The sequence below is a fragment of the Carya illinoinensis genome, chromosome 8, assembly GCF_018687715.1.
Source record: "Carya illinoinensis cultivar Pawnee chromosome 8, C.illinoinensisPawnee_v1, whole genome shotgun sequence".
NCBI lineage: Eukaryota > Viridiplantae > Streptophyta > Magnoliopsida > Fagales > Juglandaceae > Carya > Carya illinoinensis.
The window spans coordinates 3,449,275-3,466,601 of NC_056759.1; the positions used below are offsets into that span (position 1 = coordinate 3,449,275).

The window sequence follows — 17,327 nt, forward strand, 5'->3', positions numbered from 1 at the left end:
TCGTGCAAAGATTGGTAGGAAGTGCTTCTTAAAAGTAGATCGTCTGGGGATTTTTCCCTCTTTTTTTTTTTTTTTAAAGCCGGAAAGGTGCACGCATGCATTGTCGTACTTGTCGACGTGTCGTGCAAGATTGGTAGCTAGCTAGGACTAGGAGTGCTATTTTGAGAACTAATTAATTAATTCATTCTGAAGTTAATGACGTAATCTTCCTCCCTATTTTTAGTCATGAGATGTGTAATTATTGGAAGTGATGACGAGCTAGCCTCTAATTAAATCTTAGAAAAATTTCTTAAGAGGTAAAAATATTTAAAAAAAAATAAATTTATAAATTAATATAATTTAATGTGATATATTTAATTATAAAATTATTTATATTCTAAAATGATCTAATATATCATATAACATTTTTTTACTATCAAAATAAAGATATTTGGCATGCCCCAAGGCTAAAAGTCACTCGAAGCATGCGCAAAGCTGAGATAGAAAGCTAATGTCTACAAATAAATAAATATATAGAAAATGGGCCTTCTGCTTATAGTATTTTCTAATGATTTTCAACCTTCATAATAAATTAAATTATAGATTTTAATTAATATGATATTTGTAGTTATAGAAAATGTAAGTTTTGTGCACTTTATTTGAAAAAAGTAATAAATTTAGGATTCGAATGAAATAATTTTTTTTAATAATAGACCCAATTTCTTTTCAAAAAGAATATGCAGGTCTTGCAAGCTCTATAAATGTATCTAACATTACTCATAAGATAAAATCTTAAACAGAAAATTTAGAATAATACTATACAGTACTATACTTCTATCTTATTTTTATCTCACTATATAATATGTAATATATTTATTATTATTAAATGATAAATAATCATTTAATAAAAAATCATTCAATAATAATAAATACATTTAATTTTCTGGACAGACATTATAATTTCCCCATTAAAGAAATAAAAATCGTTTAATTTATAAATTATGGGGCTCGACAGTCGACCCCGAACATCCTTAGAATAGAGTGGATAAATATCAGCCCACTAAGAATGTTGCCTTTGTCCAAACTTTATGGATCCACAGATGCTCAATCTGATCCAAAGAAATTGAATCACCATCCTCCCCTCTCGGCCCGCAGTTACAGTCTAAAACCACTCGACCCAAATAACTAGCCCACAGTGCTAATAATCTGGCCCAACTTGCCTGTCAAGAAAAGAAACTTTCTTGAATAAGTAGGGTGTAATCGATATTTAAGAATAAATAATGCAGGGGGCATCGTGCCGCTTTAGTGGGGTTCCGTTTCCTTCACTCTTCCTTTACTTTCCGTCTTTCTTTTGCTTTTTAAAAATTCCTTTCTTGATTTTATACCCTTTAAGATTAGAGACCCAATTACCAATATCTCCTTTCCTTTTGAAAAATAAAAAATAAAAATAAATGTTGAATGGGCAAAAAAATCGATCTTACAAGAATTATGAATATTAAGTAAAAGTAATGGATAAGATTGAAAGAATTGATATATTTAATAAAAATAATATTTATAATCGTAGAATATAAAAATATTACATAATTTTTTTAAAAAAGTAAACAAATATACGACTTATATGATAAAAAAATAAATTTTTAAATATGCATTTCATTTTTTTTAAAAAAAATTATGATATTTATCTACTATACGGCTGTGTGTAACACTGATAATACTTAAATATAAAATATTTTATAATAATTTAGCCTAGCATTTATAACGGACTGACTAATGGGTAGTTGGGTAACTGACAAAAACAAACCAACTAAACTGAGCAGAGATTATAACGAGAATATCTGTGAACTCCCAAGGTACGAAATCATCAATCAATTATGGACATCATGGTCATTTGAGTAGAAACGGATAATTGTGTCGGGGTGGCAGTCATGAAATTATGGGGATCATGAAGGGTAAAAACTACGACCAGTCATATTTTATTATATTCTCTGTTCTCCATCCTCTGCTGCCTTTATTTAGCTCTCCAACCTTCCAACTTTAAATTTTGCTCCTAATTTTGACCGTTGCTTTTCTCAACGTCTCTCTCTGTTCTGTCTCTCCGTGTCTCTGTGATCAAAACTCCACCGTCTTATTCCCCGCCCGCAATAATTAGCAGGTATGCTTCTCCACTAAAGTCCATTCACAAGCTTTATGTTTTCCGATTTACTGTACAATTTCCTTAATCATTCCAAAACGTCCTTTTCTTTCGTTGCTTAATTTGTTTGGCTGTTGTATGAAGCTCTTCTTCCTCTTCAATTTCTTCATTTTCCAGCAAGATGATAGTATTTTCCAAATGGATTTTCGTTTTTTAAATATCTCCTCCCCCTTTCTTCTTCTTCTTCTTCTTCGTCTTCGTCTCTTAGTACCTGTTCATACGAGGCCAACTATGGGCAGAGTTGTTTGGTTTTTGACAAGGGTCCAGTTTTTTATGCTAATCGAGTCTAATTTTCATCTTCTTGGAATATTATCGTATATTAATTTCCATTTTGAAACTGGCTTTCTGCTATGGTGTCTTTTATTTTATCTTTAAAGACCATTTTCATCGACAAATTTATTTATTTTAATTACATCAATGCCAAATTTTAATTAAAATTTCCACTATTTTTCAGTTCTGGGTTAGGGCAGTTGCAGAGTTCACATGGTGAACACAGCCCATTAGTGTCCCTTTCTTTTTGTGCATCTATTTTTCTCTCCACTTTAAACCTTTATCTTCTTTTGGTGTGACCTCTTGCCGTTGGGAATTGGTTGTCATCATACTACCCAAAGAACATCTTTTACTTTCTTATACCGATATTATTTTCGCAATCATCTACTTCTTGTTAATCTCCATTAACATTCAGGTTATATATATATTTCTAGGTTTTTTGGGCCTGTTTAATGAGTAACAAAGCCTGTAATTTTGATGATTTTCCATCACCTTTTTTTGTCAATTCAACCGAAAGTCTTTCTGAAAAAAAGAACTTTAAAGAAAAATGTTAACCTAAAGTTTATTTACTTAAACCCGAACATTGCTGAACAAATTTAGTCACCGCTTTGAGCTTTAGCTGGTTGTTTTGCAAATGACTTCTTGGTCAAAAGTTCCGCCATTTCTTTCATTCCTTCGACAAATTAAATTTCTTTCTTTATTTTCTAAAAAGATCTCGTGGCTAGTATATCTGAAAAAAAAAAAAAAAAAAAACTAATTGGGTTCTTGAGTTTGTGGAGAATTCATAGAGAAGGCCCAAAAGAATCTCCTTTCTTCCTTCTATTGTCTAACTTTAGATTGCTCTCAACATATTTCTGACTTGATAAGAAAGAAAAGCATCAAGGCTTTTGAAGTTGTTGGATGTGAAAAATTCTTCAAACTAGCTGCTTTGAGCATGACTCTCATGACATCCTCTCCTCCTGCTTCTGCTTCTGTTTCTTGCCCCCTAAGGTTTTAGAGTTACTAAACTTCCCTTCCCTTCAAACAGCCTGGGAAATCCTTATGAATCCGAAGAGAACTACACAAGGATACCACTTTAATTTCCATTTCAGTTCGAGCCTAAAGAATTCCTGAGTGAAGAGGGAAATCAAAAGTGGGAGATGGGATGTTCCACGTCAAAGCTGGATGATGAAGAGGCAGTTCAGCTTTGTAAAGATCGAAAGAGATTGATCAAAGAGGCTGTTGAGCAGAGAAGTCGATTTGCCTCTGGACACATAGCCTATATTCAGTCCTTAAAAAGAGTTTCAGCTGCTCTTCATGATTATATCGAAGGGGAAGAGCCTCGTGAGTTCTTATTAGATTCATTCATAACCCCACCTGTAAAGAAATCCAGTCCTGGTTTCATCACTATATCATCCAAAACCTTATCATCAACACCAATTCAGTCTCAGCCTAATTCATGTTTGAAAATAAATTACCTAAGACCGGGTGGGGAGCCAGCTGTGTTTGTTGAGGAGAGACCTCAATCACCAGAGACTGTCCGAGTTGAAACTTACTCTCCAATGCACGCCTATGGCATTGATGGCTTTTTTGGGACACAATCCATGAGTTCTTCATTCTTCTCTTATTCCCCTAACAATGGACCCAATATTCCTCCATCTCCACCTCAAACATCCCAATGGGATTTCTTTTGGAATCCTTTTTCATCATTGGACTACTATGGCTACCAGACACGTAGTAATCTTGATCATACAGTCATGTATGATGATATTAGAGGTTTAAGGCAGGTCCGAGAAGAAGAAGGGATTCCAGAATTAGAAGAAGAAACTGAACACGAAGAATCTGATTATAAGGTAAACCTGACCGATGAAAGAACTAAACCTGATATAAATTTCCCAAGAGAAGGAATTGTTGAAGACATCGATGAGGATGAGGATGAGGATGAAGATGAAGATGAAGATGATGAGGAAGAAATAGATGGTGAAACTGAAACTGAGCATCAGGAGGCAGGCTTACAATCGCATTGTGCAAGCATGAATGTATCAAAAGCTCAAACCACGGGAAAAGTTGAAATTAACAATCAAGAAATGGCAATCGGAGATCAAGAAGCCAAGGAAGAAACTCCAGGTTTTACTGTTTATGTGAACCGCAGGCCAACAAGCATGACAGAAGTTGTCAAGGATATTGAAACTCAATTCATGATTGTTTGCAATTCAGCCAATGAGGTTTCGGCATTGTTGGAGGCTAGCAGAGCTCATTATGCATCAACCAACAATGAACTCACACGTATGAAATAGTTACACAAACTATTCTTCTTTGCTCTGCCTGTACTTTGTTGAGGCTCCTGCCTTTTATTCTGCACCTATGCACATTTTTTTTCCATTTGCAATCTGGTTTTTAGAAAGTTATATGTTATTACATTCAATTGATGTGTGCAATTGGACAACAATGAAGTATTGTGGACCTAGTTCCCCTTTGCACCAACCGACTGAAGCTATGGGTTTTGAAGATATATTATTTCTTGTATGCCAATCAACATCAAATAGGTGAATCTCCATTAGATATTAAACTTAATTACTGTTTTGCTTTACAGATATTAGTCTCAATAGCTTTCTTGTATGCCAAATTGACTTGGAGTTGCGGAATCTTCATCCAAGGATATATACTTCTGGTTTTGCTTTATATCTACTTAAATTTTCAGGAAACCAATTTAGGGTATTTACTTTTATTTTGTAATTTTTGCAGCCTTGAAAATGTTGAACCCAGTCGCTTTATTCCGCTCAGCTTCATCTCGTTCGTCCTCATCAAGATTTTTAGTTAATTCTTCGAGTTCTAGAGACGAAGGATATGAAAGCAGTAGTGACTATTCGGAGGAATCTTGCTTGTGTTCAGGTAGTCACCAATCAACATTGGACAGATTATATGCTTGGGAGAAGAAACTCTATGAGGAAGTCAAGGTAATACTTCTAAACTTCCACTCACAAATACTCTAGTTCACCAGGTTAATTATTGGGTTCTTGGAGTAGCAAGGGAATCTGACAGATGGTCTTTGCCATTTTCATGAACAGTCTAGCGAAAAGGTTCGAATTGCTTATGACAAGAAACGTATGCATCTCAGGAACCAAGACATCAGGGGAGACGACCCCACTGCAATTGATAAAACAAGGGTAGCCATCAGAGATCTACATACCCAGATAAAGGTTTCGATACACTCAGTTGAAGCTATTTCAAAGAGAATCGAAGCTCTAAGGGATGAAGAATTGCAGCCTCAACTTCTTGAATTAGCACAAGGGTAATCTCATCGTCGTTTTATTATGTAGCATATGAAATCATTCCCTGCCATGCAAAGCTGCTGTTTACCGTCTATGAGAGATTGATTCCACTAATTGCTCCCCCTGCAGTCACTTTTTAGCAAATACTTTCTTATCATGAATGGAGCGTTCATATTGACATATAATTCTTTTAACAGTTATGATAATGATAAACATTTTCACCCTAAAGAGTCTGATACTTGTGCTTTTTCTTACCCACAGTCAATTTCAATTTTTATTTCTCTTCCCTTTGGATTCATATTGACATTTTTAAAACTTTCATACTAACATTTTACTCAAATATAGATATGGGTATTAAATCTGGCAGGACTTTTTTTCTTTACACTTTTCTGATGGGTGTGTATATCGGTGAATTTCAGGTTGGCAAGGATGTGGAAAGTAATGGCAGAGTGTCATCAATCACAGAAGCGGACATTAGACGAAGCCAAGCTTTTACTAGCAGGAATGCCTTCAAAAATAGATGCGAAAAAGCACTATTACATGTCATTAACTGAGCCTCACAGGCTGGCCCGTTCAGCTGCCAATCTTGAGAAAGAACTTAGGAATTGGCATGTCTGTTTTGAGTCATGGATCACTTCTCAACGATCCTATGTGCATGCCCTAACTGGCTGGCTACTCCGGTGTGTCCGGTCTGAACCTGACAATTCAAAAGCACCTTTCTCTCCTCGCCGGTCCAGCGGAACCCTTCCAATATTTGGACTTTGCATCCAATGGTTGAAAATCTTCACTGACATCCGAGAAACACCAGTGCTTGATGGACTTGACTTTTTTGCAGCTGGGATGGGGTCTCTCTATGCTCAGCAGCAAAGGGAGGATTCTCGTCGTACACCATTTGGATCAAAGAGATATGGTGTTGGGTCATTGGATGAATCCGAAGGGAATATGAAAATGGTGGAGGTTGGTCAGGTTGAAGAAGGAATGACTGCCGAGAAAATGGCTGAAGTTGCAATTAGGGTGCTTTGTGCTGGAATGTCAGTTGCTATGACCTCACTGACAGAATTCTCAATCAATTCTGCTGAGAAATACGAAGAACTCGTTAAGCAATGGGAGAATACCAAGAGGCTACACAGTTCGAGTGGCACCGAAATGTAACATATAATTTTGTTGCGTATTTTGAATAATTGTGTATCGATGTAATATGAGAAATTTAACTTTTTAATTTTGCCGTAAGGTATCATAGAGTGACTAGCATCACATCTCTCCTATTTATTTTCTTGAGAAAATAAAGAAAAATGTTATTCTTTATCTTAAATTTTATCAGTCTGGTCACCATAACTGATGTGCCATTTTGAATGATTTAAATATCACTTACTGAGAAGCACCTAAAAAGAGAAATGTTTGTACAAAAAAGCATTGTAGGCTGTATCATTTTGAAAGTTTTTTTCAATAGATCCACTTCTGCGACATTCAGTCAAATGATCAGATAGAAGTGCAGAAAAACTTTTCATGTTGCACTCATTTTTGTTCTGATAGGTAGAAAAACAAACAAAAGGAGTGCAACATGATACATTCATTTTAAACATGACTTCAAGGGTGCCAAGTTAAACTGGAAAACGACCAATGCCGTAATGTGGGTTTGTAGACCGTGTATTCAATCCTGTATCAGCATTTCTTTCTTGTATGAACAGATGAACGTTATTTGTTTATTGCTTAGAATCTGGAGAGAATTTGAGGCAATCCACGGCAATTATTGTACAAAATTCACTTTATTCGAGCCTCTTATTCTAGTCTCTCTTGGAGAAATATGTCCCAAGTCTCCAAAGCATCCTTTTACCAAGGTTCATTCATTCCCTTCAAAAAAATTAACAAAACCAAAAAGAAAAGCATCCAGGTTCATTGCTTTTTCCGGGAAAGATACAAAAATTTTGACAAATTAGAATACAAAATGTGTGCTACAAAAATCAAATGTGAACCCAGCAACATGAAGAAATCGCACAAGATACAGCTCAATCTAATGGACGTCATATCCGTAGAAATGTATGGCTATTTATTTAAAAATTTTCCATAAAAATTTTTAACAGAAGAAAAATAAGGAAAACTCATCCTTATCCGGTTGCTAGCGTTGGATGGGGATCAAGGGGAAAATACGAAGTATTGAGAATGGAACTAGGTCTACACGGGAATGCTTTTCAGTCATCATAAACATACCCTTCATCTTCATCAATCTCCATTTCCTCATCAGATCTACTTATGAAAGAGAAGAAAAGTAGAACTGCAACGAGCTGTGTTGCCAAAAAATATTTGGCCCTTCTTCTGAAAGTCTTGTCCTCCTCAGTCTTTTGCCTTTTGGGTTTGCTCCTGGGCTTTGAACCTAAAATTAGAACATCATATGTTAAGACGGTTCCAAACCGTTTGTAAAAAGATATTATCAGCTAAGATACCCTTCACCGGAGACAAAAACTTCACAAGACAATACGTGCAAGTGGCATATAAAATTATGTGTGCACATCAGCGATGGAACTTATCAATAGAATTTATGCAAGGCAGAAATACTACTTTAACGAAATTAATCGCTCACATAAAACCAAAACTTTTGGGGGACTAATAGTATAACAATAGCTCATGCAGCTGGATGGACAATCATACTCCAAAAGCAACTACCGTGCCCATTGATATAACAAAAAGAAGAAGAATATTTTCCATAATTGACTGGTGGAACAGAGATGTTGAAGTATCCCTGCAGGTATGGGGACCACCACAACCAGGTAGACATATATCTAGTCATATATTTAGAAACAGCTTCATCCATTCACACAATTAGGTTGAACATGAGTGATGAAATTGTAAACTGAAGTTTTGGGGAGACAAAACCTGAAAAAATGAGCTTTTAATTCCAAATACAATTGTAGTAGAACCCATCCAAATTCTACTCTTATATTTGCTCAGGATGATATATATGTACACTATGTTTATAATAGTGTACAAAATGTTGGGAGCTTTTCTGACACAGAGACGATTCTAAATAAAGGAGGGACGAAATTTAACGTGGTTTGGCAATTGCCTACGTCCACAGCTGCTGTAATTTCACTATGAAAATAATTTTTACAGAAAAACTCTCTACTCACCCACTCTCTTTCTCTCTTCTTTCTCTCCCACACTCTGTCTGCACTTCTCTGCTGCACTCAGTCCGCACACACACAATTGAGCTCTCTCCTATTTATAGGAGAGAGCAGCCTATAATGTTTTTTCGGTGCAGCATTTTACGAAAAGGTTTGAGGCGTCACTTGCTGCAGACACTGTGCGTGTCTGCAAGTGGCGCCTAATATGCTAAGGAAATAAACGGTGCAAGTTTCACTGTTCACTGTTTTTGTCTCCACTCATAACAATCTCCCACTTGGAGACAAATGAGTCTACATATCTTCATAGCAACTATCACAGCAACTTCAAGTCATGCCTTTAAGTACGAAGTCCAACTGAAGCTATACACAGCTTCAGTTTGTCAGCAGTAACTACTTTTGTGAACATGTCTGCTGGGTTCTCTGTTCCTCGAATCTTCTCAAGTATCAGCTGTCCACTATCGAGAAGAGATCGGATAAAATGGTATCGCAACTATATGTGTTTTGTTTTGGAATGAAAGGCTGGATTCTTTGCAAGAAAAATAGCACTCTGACTATCACTGTGCAGAATGCCTTTTTCATTCTTCTTTCCCAATTCTTCCAAGAATGACTACAACCAAACCATTTCCTTCCCTGCTTCAGTTATAGCAACGTATTCCACTTCTGTAGTTGAGAGAACAACAATCTTCTGTAACTTAGAAGCCCACGATACAGCTGTACCACCCAGCGTATACACAAATCCAGTAGTACTTTTTCTGCTGTCAACGTCACCTGCTAAATCAGCATCTACATATCCCTGTAGTTTTAAACCTGCTTTTGTAAAGCATAGTGACGTATCTGAAGAGCCTTGTAGATATCTTAAAATCCACTTGACTGCTTCCCAATGCTGCTTTCCTGGATTACTCATGTACCTGCTCACAGCTCCCACTGCTTGTGCAATATCTGGCCTTGTACAGACCATGGCGTACATAAGACTACCAATAGCAGATGCATAGGGTATTCTGTCCATGCATTCTTGCTCTTCCTCCGTCTTTGGCGATTGATCCTTAATTAGTCGAAAGTGACTAGCTAAGGGTGTGCTCACTGGTTTCGCCTTGTCCATGTTAAACCCTCTGAGCACCTTCTTTACATACTCCTCCTAGGAGAGCTTGAGAGTATCATTAGACCTGTCTTTAATAATTCTCATACCAAGGATTTGTTTTGTAGCACCCAAATCCTTCATCTCAAACCGCTTTGACAACTGCTTCTTCAGTTCATTGATTTCCTCGATGCTTGACCCTGCAACGAGTATATCATCCACATACAACAGTAGGATAATATAAGACTTGTCAAAATTCTTCATATAGCAACAATGGTCAGCCTGCAGTCTTGTAAATCCATTACTGCACATGAAGTTGTCAAACTTTCAGTACCATTGTCGTGGAGCTTGTTTTAGGCCATACAAGCTCTTCTTCAGTTTGCAAACTAGATTCTCTTTTCCCTTCACCGAGAATCCTTGTGGCTGGTGCATATAGATGTCTTCCTCCAAATCACCATGAAGGAATGCAGTCTTCACATCTAACTGCTCAAGATGTAGATTCTCTGCAGCCACAATTGCCAACACTAGCCTGATCGTGGTCAATTTTACAACTGGGGAGAAAATGTCTGTGTAGTCGACACCTTCTTTTTGTTGAAACCCCTTCACGACCATTCTGGCTTTGTAGTGCTTGCTACCATTGTACTCTTCCTTAATTCTGTACACCCATTTATTGTGCAAAGCCTTCTTGCCTTTTGGAAGTTTAGTTAGCTCCCATGTCTGATTTGACATCAGTGACTCCATCTCATTTTGCATGGCTTTCTCCCACTTGATCGAATCTTCAATTCGTATAGTTTCATCATAACTTTCTGGTTCACCACTATCTGTTAGCAAGATGTAGTATAGAGATGGTGAGAACCGCTGTGGTGGCCTAATTGTTCTTGAAGATCTTCGAATAACAGTGAGTGGTGTACGTTGTTCGATCTGTGTATCATAATTTTCTTGATCCTCGTTCTGATCAGTGTTGACTCGAGTAACATCAAAATCAACAACCTCAAGTTTCTTTGACTGTTCCTCAGATTCAGCTTGTGACTTAGCTTTGTACAGAATCTGCTCATTAAATATCACATTTCTACTTCTGATGATTTTGCGATTTTTATCATCCCAAAATCAATAGCCAAATTCTTCATCACCATAACCGATGAAAAAATATTTTCTTGATTTGGCTTCTAACTTGTTACGATTAGTAGAATCTATGTGAACATATGATAAACAGCCAAAAACTTTCAGATGGGAAAGATTTACCTTCTTTCTGCTCCAGACTTCCTCTGGCAGATCGAACTTTAAGGGAACTGAAGGTCCCCTATTAATCAAATAGGCTGCAGTGTTAATTGCATCAGCCCAAAAACATTCAGGCAATCCTGAATTCAGCCTCATGCTTCTGGCACGTTCGTTGAGAGTTCTGTTCATGCGTTCAGCTACGCCATTCTGCTGCGGTGTCCCGGGAATAGTCTTCTGAAATCTAATCCCATTTGCAGCACAGAATTCTTTGAACCCTCCGTCGATGTACTCTCCTCCATTGTCTGACCTCATACATTTTAACTTCAAGCCTGTTTCATTTTCAACCATGGCTCTCCACTTCTTGAAAGTATCAAATGTGTCAGATTTATTTTTCAAAAAATAAACCCATACTTTCCTGCTTGGGTCATCAATAAAGGAAACATAGTACCGCGATCCTCCAAGAGAAGCGACTGGGGATGGCCCCCACAAATCTGTGTGCACCAACTCCAACTTTGTAGATTTTGGAGTTCTACCATTTTTCAGGAAACTAACCTTTTTCTGTTTCCCAAAAATGCAACCTTCACACATGTCGAAATCAGTTGATTCCAACTTTGGTAACTTCCCCTTGGATAATAGTACTTTCATTCCTTTCTCACTCATGTGACCAAGCCTTTGATGCCATAGGTTGGCATTTGCATCCGCAATTGCAATAGTATCTCTAATGCTTGAAGTCATGTATAAAGTACCTGTTTTTGTGCCTCGAGCTACTACCATAGCTCCTTTTGTTATCTTCCACATGCCACCGGTAAATAGTACTGAATGCCCATCAGCATCAAGTTGTCCTACAGAAATCAGGTTCCTCATGAGCTTGGGAACATGTCGCACCTTCTATAGCAATCATGCACTTCCATTGGGCAGATTGATTGGTACATCTCTCATACCTTCGATTTCCAACGCTTCACCATCTGCTAAGTACACATTCCCGAAATCACCAGTGACATAATTCTGCATGATTTCTCGGTGTGCTGTAGTGTGGAACGAGGCTCCTGAATCTAACACCCAAGATTCAATTTGGTTTTCGATTGAAAGGAGTAAGGCATCTCGGAACTCTTCTGTTGTGGCATTAACAGAGTCATGCTCATTCTTCTTCTTTGCTTCCTTGCAATTATTTTTGAAGTGGTCAATCTTGCCACAATTCCAGCACTGTACTTGTTTTCCGGATCTAGATTTACTTCTGCCTCTTCGGGACTTCGATCTGCCCCGATTTGAACTTCTACTAGCTCCTCTACCTCTCGTCTCGAGGTTTAAGGCAGAACTGGAAGTTGATGCTTCTCCTGTATCTCTTCTGCGAACTTCCTCGCTAAGAATATGGTCTCGGATATCTTGATACTTCATCTTTGTTTTGCCATAAGAATTGCTAACAGCTGTTCTCATGGCCTCCCAGCTTTTTGGCAATTGAGCTAGAGCAATCAGTGCACGTACTTCATCATCAAATTCAATCCCCACTGAAGCTAATTGATTGATGATGGTGTTGAACTCATTCAGATGCTGAATAACTGGAGTTCCTTCTGCCATTCTCAAGTAGAATAGCTTGTACATCAAATGCACTTTGTTATTGGCTGATGGCTGCTCGTACATGTCCGATAGAGCTTTCATCAAATCCGCCGTGGTCTTCTCCTTTCCCACATTGTGTGCAACTGATCTTGAAAGTGTTAGTCGAATGACTCCCAACACTTGTCTATCAAGGAAACTTCAATCTTCATTGCCCATGTCATCTAGCTTTCTTCCTAGGAGTGGAAGATGTAGTTTCTTTCCATAGAGATAATCCTCTATCTGCATTCTCCAGTAGGCAAAGTCTGTACCGTCAAATTTCTCGATACCAACACCTTTAGCTTCTTCTCCAACCATAACTTTACAAATGAGTTCAAATTCAAACAAACAAAGATCACCGTTGCGTCCAAAACACTCGAATTTGCTGGAAACGGGTCCGGAATGATCCAAATAGTTTGTCAGCACTATTTGATCGTCGCGATGGAACTCCAACTGGCGTGATCTAGCCCAAAATGATCTGCAACACGGACGGTTCTGATCTGCTGGTGCGTGAGATACATGCGCTGCATAGTGCGCGTGGGCGGCGCGCGGGAGCGTGTATTACACGCGCTAGCACTGTGTGCGCGTGGGAGAGAGTGAGGCGCGTGTGCAACACGCGCCGAACCTCTATAGGGCGCGTGGGCGCGTGTCCTTCACGCGTCTTCAACCTCTGGAGTGCTTGAGGGCGCGTGTCCTTCACGCGTCTTCAACCTCCGGCGCGCATGGGGGAGCGTGGGTTGCAGCAGATGCACGCGCCGATCTTCTAGGGGCGCGTGCAGGCTCGTCCAACCTCCGTTTTTGATTCCGTTTGCGGCAACGGATTCGTCTCGACGCGAGGAATACCGTGGAGTTGTCAAAAATTGATTTTGAACAACTTGAATTTTCGGACAGCACGAACCTGTCTCTGATACCAGTTGTTGGGAGCTTTTCTGACATAGAGACGATTCTAAATAAAGGAGGGACGAAATTTAACGTGGTTCGGCAATTGCCTACGTCCACAGCTGCTATAATTTCACTATGAAAATAATTTTTACAGAAAAACTCTCTGCTCACCCACTCTCTTTCTCTCTTCTTTCTCTTCCACACTCTGTCTGCACTTCTCTGCTACACTCAGTCCGCACACACACAATTGAGCTCTCTCCTATTTATAGGAGAGAGCAGCCTATAATGTTTTTTCGGTGTAGCATTTTACGGAAAGGTTTGAGGCGTCACTTGCTGCAGACACTGTGCGTGTCTACAAGTGGCGCCTAATATGCTAAGGAAATAAACGGTGCAAGTTTCACTGTTCACTATTTTTGTCTCCACTCATAACACAAAATGTACTGGTGAAATGATCATACGGAAGAGTCTTCTGTGAGAGTGAACGAACTGGCAGGATTGAATCCATTGCACTAAATAAACAAAAAATGTGCCAAAAAGAAAAAGAAGTAAAATAAAAGGTGAAAGTTGAACATTATTTATAACAGTAAACCCCAACCATTATTTTATTTGAGTCATCTGCGAACCAATATCAACATAATATACTACAAATTTAGAGAAGTCAGGATATTTTAAAGGTAATCAGCCAATCAAAGAAAAATCAATTAAAACATTTTAAATGAAAAAAACAAACCTAGAAGTGAAAAGCATCTTACTCCAGTTTGGAGGACCCCTTCTTGAAGATGATGTTGGTGGGTCTGTCTGAAAGGACGGGACTGAAGAAGATGAAGAACCAGCCTCTATCAACTCTAACTCGAGCTTTTCAGCATACTTTACAAGATTACCATGCTCTAAGAGTTTGGTCCGCAGCACTGATGTTTCCTGATAGCACATAATTGCAGGAAACAAGCTTAATTTTTTTTTTCCCTTGACAAGAAGACTGGAAAATATTTTTCTTAATAAATAAGACTGGTGGAGAGAGATTGTTCATAATTTTTAACCAATTCCTATCAGCATACTTCAGTTGTTGCCAAAAAAGATCCAATCTAGTGTTTCACATTAAACTTTGATAAATGCTTATCTTGGGAAGTTTATGAGAGTTAAAAGACCTTCATTCATGCTAAGTTCAGATCCTAGAAGTGTCACAACAACATTACAATCTGTAAGATGACTCACGGGTAATGCTTTAAGAGTCAAAAGTGCATGCGCAAGAAAAATTGCATCCACGCTAGATGGCCTGCATGAAAGGAATAACAGCAGCATATTATAGTTAATTGCACTTGATAAAGAAGAAACAATCTCAAAAGCTCTACACTTGTTAAACGAAATGAATATCAGAGACTGGTTATCAACAAGAGCCACCTGTTCTCAAAAAAAAAGTTCTGCTCGCCTAACCTAGTTGACAGAGCTCCATACACAATATTTGCTCTCTTGTAAATCTGCCCTCCAGCAGGACATAATTTCAAACAAAGAAAAATATTATTGATGAAATAAGCTAAGAGAAAGCAGAAAAAAAAAAAAAAAAAAAAAACCACCAACATTTAGTTTGGGACCTTTACAACAAGTGCAGATATAATTTCCAAAACATTTGTGCGTGTGTGAGTGAGAAAGAGAACATATCGAATCTGACACAAGGAAGAAGTATGAGAATATGGGACCTCTTCTTCCTTTTGCTCGTCATTGTCCTTAGTTATTCCAAGGCACTGCTTAACAGAGTGGACTTGCTTCAAGAACAGAACCTTTCCTATCAGCCATGGAAGATCATTATAATAGATCTTCTCAGCAGAAGTCCCATCCACCCAAAGTTCATACATAAGTGCATCTTCAAGCCAAGAACTAACCATTGCTTTTGTTGATATCCATTCTGGTAATGAGCAGAACTCGGAGTCCAAATCAACAATACCATCCTTTTTTAAACTTTCAATCACCCCACCATTCTCATTATTATAGGCCACATAATCACCAGACTCAATGTAAGGAATTTGATCTAACAAAGAAAACAACGAACAGTGTTGTGATGAGTATGCTTATTTAATTAAATATGAACACGAGGAAAAAAGTTTGACCCACATAGATTGTAACAGTTCACATATGCCTGGAAAAATACATGCACAAAACGTTTATATGCATGAACAGTAAATTTCAAGTATATCCAAGATTCCATAAAGACAGACCGAGAAGTCATGCAATATCAACCAAATGAATATATAATCGACCAATTAGCGGGCAAAAGGATAGCAATCATGAATTGCATTTCCAGCTCAAACATGGACCAAATCAATACAACTTGCAGAAGAACAGTGCTATTTTAATTACAAATCAACATCTTTTTAACAAGTAAACTTTCAAATCAACATAAAGCACCCCCCCCCCCCCAAAAAAAAAAAAAAACCAATACCCACCCCAACCTTTTAATTTCAAAATTTTTAAAAAACCATTATAAGCCAGCCAGAAAGCAACTACGGAACCCAGAAATACACACTGTGATTTAATTTATTACAAAATAATGGAGTTCTACAGGAAAGGGGAAATTAATGATACTTAATCTCCGTGGGGCTGAAACGAAGTGGCAAAAACTCTCATTTAACTCCAATTTCCAGAGAAGGAAAGAGAGAAACATATGCATACGTGCAGCGAGAGAAAGAGATTTATTTATTTTTTTTTAGGGGGGGGATTTTACCAGAGTCGGGGTAGGTACAGTTGAAATCCAAAAGGAAGGGGAGCTGAGCAAATTTGAGGTAGATGTAAACAGGTAGGCATGAAGGGCATGCGGTGGGGAGACCAAAACCGGGCTTCCTTGCAACCAGAGTGTATTCGTCTCTCTCGCTATTCACTCCCTCCTCCATAATTATTCAATTTATTCCGAAAATCAAACCAAGAACCTGCAACTGTCGGAAGGAAGGGGAGTTGCAACTGTCCAGGAGGTTTTGCAAGGGTTTTGGCATTGGGGGTGGGTCAAAGCAGCATGGGTTTGGGTCAGGGAAGGAAGGCTTTTGAGTTTTGCTCGGCCAATTTGAATCTGGGCCTCTGTCTGTCTTTGTGGGCCTCGTTTATCATCTTGGGCTGCTTTGGAATGGATTCCTCCTAACACAATCCATAAATTTAGAGATGGACACGTTGTTATTATTATTATTATTATTATTATATAATGTATTATTTTTTTATCTCGAACTTAATCATTTTTAATCATAATAGTTGATGATTTATATATTATGTAATTTTTGTAAGTAATTATTATTTTTAAATAAGAAGGGTTGCTTACTATATTCATAAAAAAATTTCATAAAAATAAACTCACAAACTGACATAATTTCATATGATACATTAGATCTATTTTACAATAAAATATTTTTATAATCTAACATATTACATCGAGTACGTGGATTTGTAAATTTATTTTTATGATATTTTTTGTGACTAAAGAATTTTTCTTTTTAACTTATTTAAAATGTGCCATTTAAGTCAAAATAATTAAAAATAATTACATTCGAATAAAAAAGTGATTTTTATCAATCTTCAAGATTAAAATAGTTGATTCTAACCTAATTTTGAAGGAATATCACATCTGAAAGAAAATTGGTGAGCTAATCAAACTTAAACGAAATTAGAGGTCAGAATGTCTAAATATTTATTGAAAAAAGCTGAAAAAATATTGAGAGGTCAGAAAATCATATAACCATGTTTTCTATTTCCCAAAATTAAAACAAAACACATTT

At 37.5% G+C, this 17,327-nt stretch overlaps 2 protein-coding genes across 5 annotated transcripts; one reads left to right on the forward strand and one right to left on the reverse strand.

Annotated features, from left to right (window-relative positions):
- Nucleotides 1-1,974: 1,974 nt before the first annotated feature.
- LOC122319328 (protein ALTERED PHOSPHATE STARVATION RESPONSE 1-like) lies at nucleotides 1,975-7,011 on the forward strand. 3 transcript variants are annotated; one of them, XM_043137352.1, is made up of 5 exons: nucleotides 1,975-2,131; nucleotides 3,468-4,705; nucleotides 5,165-5,376; nucleotides 5,488-5,711; nucleotides 6,111-7,011. In XM_043137352.1, exons 2-5 carry the CDS (start codon nucleotides 3,580-3,582, stop codon nucleotides 6,841-6,843), a joined length of 2,295 nt encoding a protein of 764 aa, XP_042993286.1. In that variant the 5' UTR covers nucleotides 1,975-2,131; nucleotides 3,468-3,579; the 3' UTR covers nucleotides 6,844-7,011. The 3 variants fall into 3 exon arrangements, with proteins under 3 accessions (XP_042993286.1, XP_042993288.1, XP_042993287.1); XM_043137354.1 differs by having other exon boundaries at nucleotides 2,013-2,131; nucleotides 3,431-4,705; XM_043137353.1 differs by having other exon boundaries at nucleotides 2,056-2,131; nucleotides 3,308-4,705.
- A 542-nt stretch (nucleotides 7,012-7,553) lies between these two features.
- LOC122274741 (mitochondrial outer membrane import complex protein METAXIN-like) lies at nucleotides 7,554-16,579 on the reverse strand. 2 transcript variants are annotated; one of them, XM_043083758.1, is made up of 6 exons: nucleotides 16,292-16,579; nucleotides 15,270-15,598; nucleotides 14,974-15,050; nucleotides 14,788-14,848; nucleotides 14,328-14,493; nucleotides 7,554-8,062 (listed from the first exon to the last, which is right to left on the reverse strand). In XM_043083758.1, the coding sequence occupies exons 1-6, from the start codon at nucleotides 16,455-16,457 to the stop codon at nucleotides 7,881-7,883; spliced, it is 981 nt and encodes a 326-aa protein (XP_042939692.1). In that variant the 5' UTR covers nucleotides 16,458-16,579; the 3' UTR covers nucleotides 7,554-7,880. The 2 variants fall into 2 exon arrangements, with proteins under 2 accessions (XP_042939692.1, XP_042939693.1); XM_043083759.1 differs by having other exon boundaries at nucleotides 7,874-8,062; nucleotides 14,306-14,493.
- Between the last annotated feature and the right edge of the window lie 748 nt (nucleotides 16,580-17,327).

What these genes read in the sequence shown, in the direction of transcription:
- LOC122274741 (XM_043083758.1), bottom strand. Translation starts at nt 16,457, where the DNA reads ATGGAGGAGGGAGTGAATAGCGAGAGAGACGAATACACTCTGGTTGCA. An exon ending in CTGTACCTACCCCGACTCTG is followed by an intron (nt 15,599 to 16,291) that starts GTAAAATCCCCC and finishes TTTCTTTGTTAG; the next exon opens with ATCAAATTCCTTACATTGAG. An exon ending in TGACTCTTAAAGCATTACCC is followed by an intron (nt 14,494 to 14,787) that starts GTGAGTCATCTT and finishes ATGTGCTATCAG; the next exon opens with GAAACATCAGTGCTGCGGAC.
- LOC122319328 (XM_043137352.1), top strand. Translation starts at nt 3,580, where the DNA reads ATGGGATGTTCCACGTCAAAGCTGGATGATGAAGAGGCAGTTCAGCTT. An exon ending in AACTCTATGAGGAAGTCAAG is followed by an intron (nt 5,377 to 5,487) that starts GTAATACTTCTA and finishes TTTCATGAACAG; the next exon opens with TCTAGCGAAAAGGTTCGAAT. An exon ending in CTTCTTGAATTAGCACAAGG is followed by an intron (nt 5,712 to 6,110) that starts GTAATCTCATCG and finishes GGTGAATTTCAG; the next exon opens with GTTGGCAAGGATGTGGAAAG.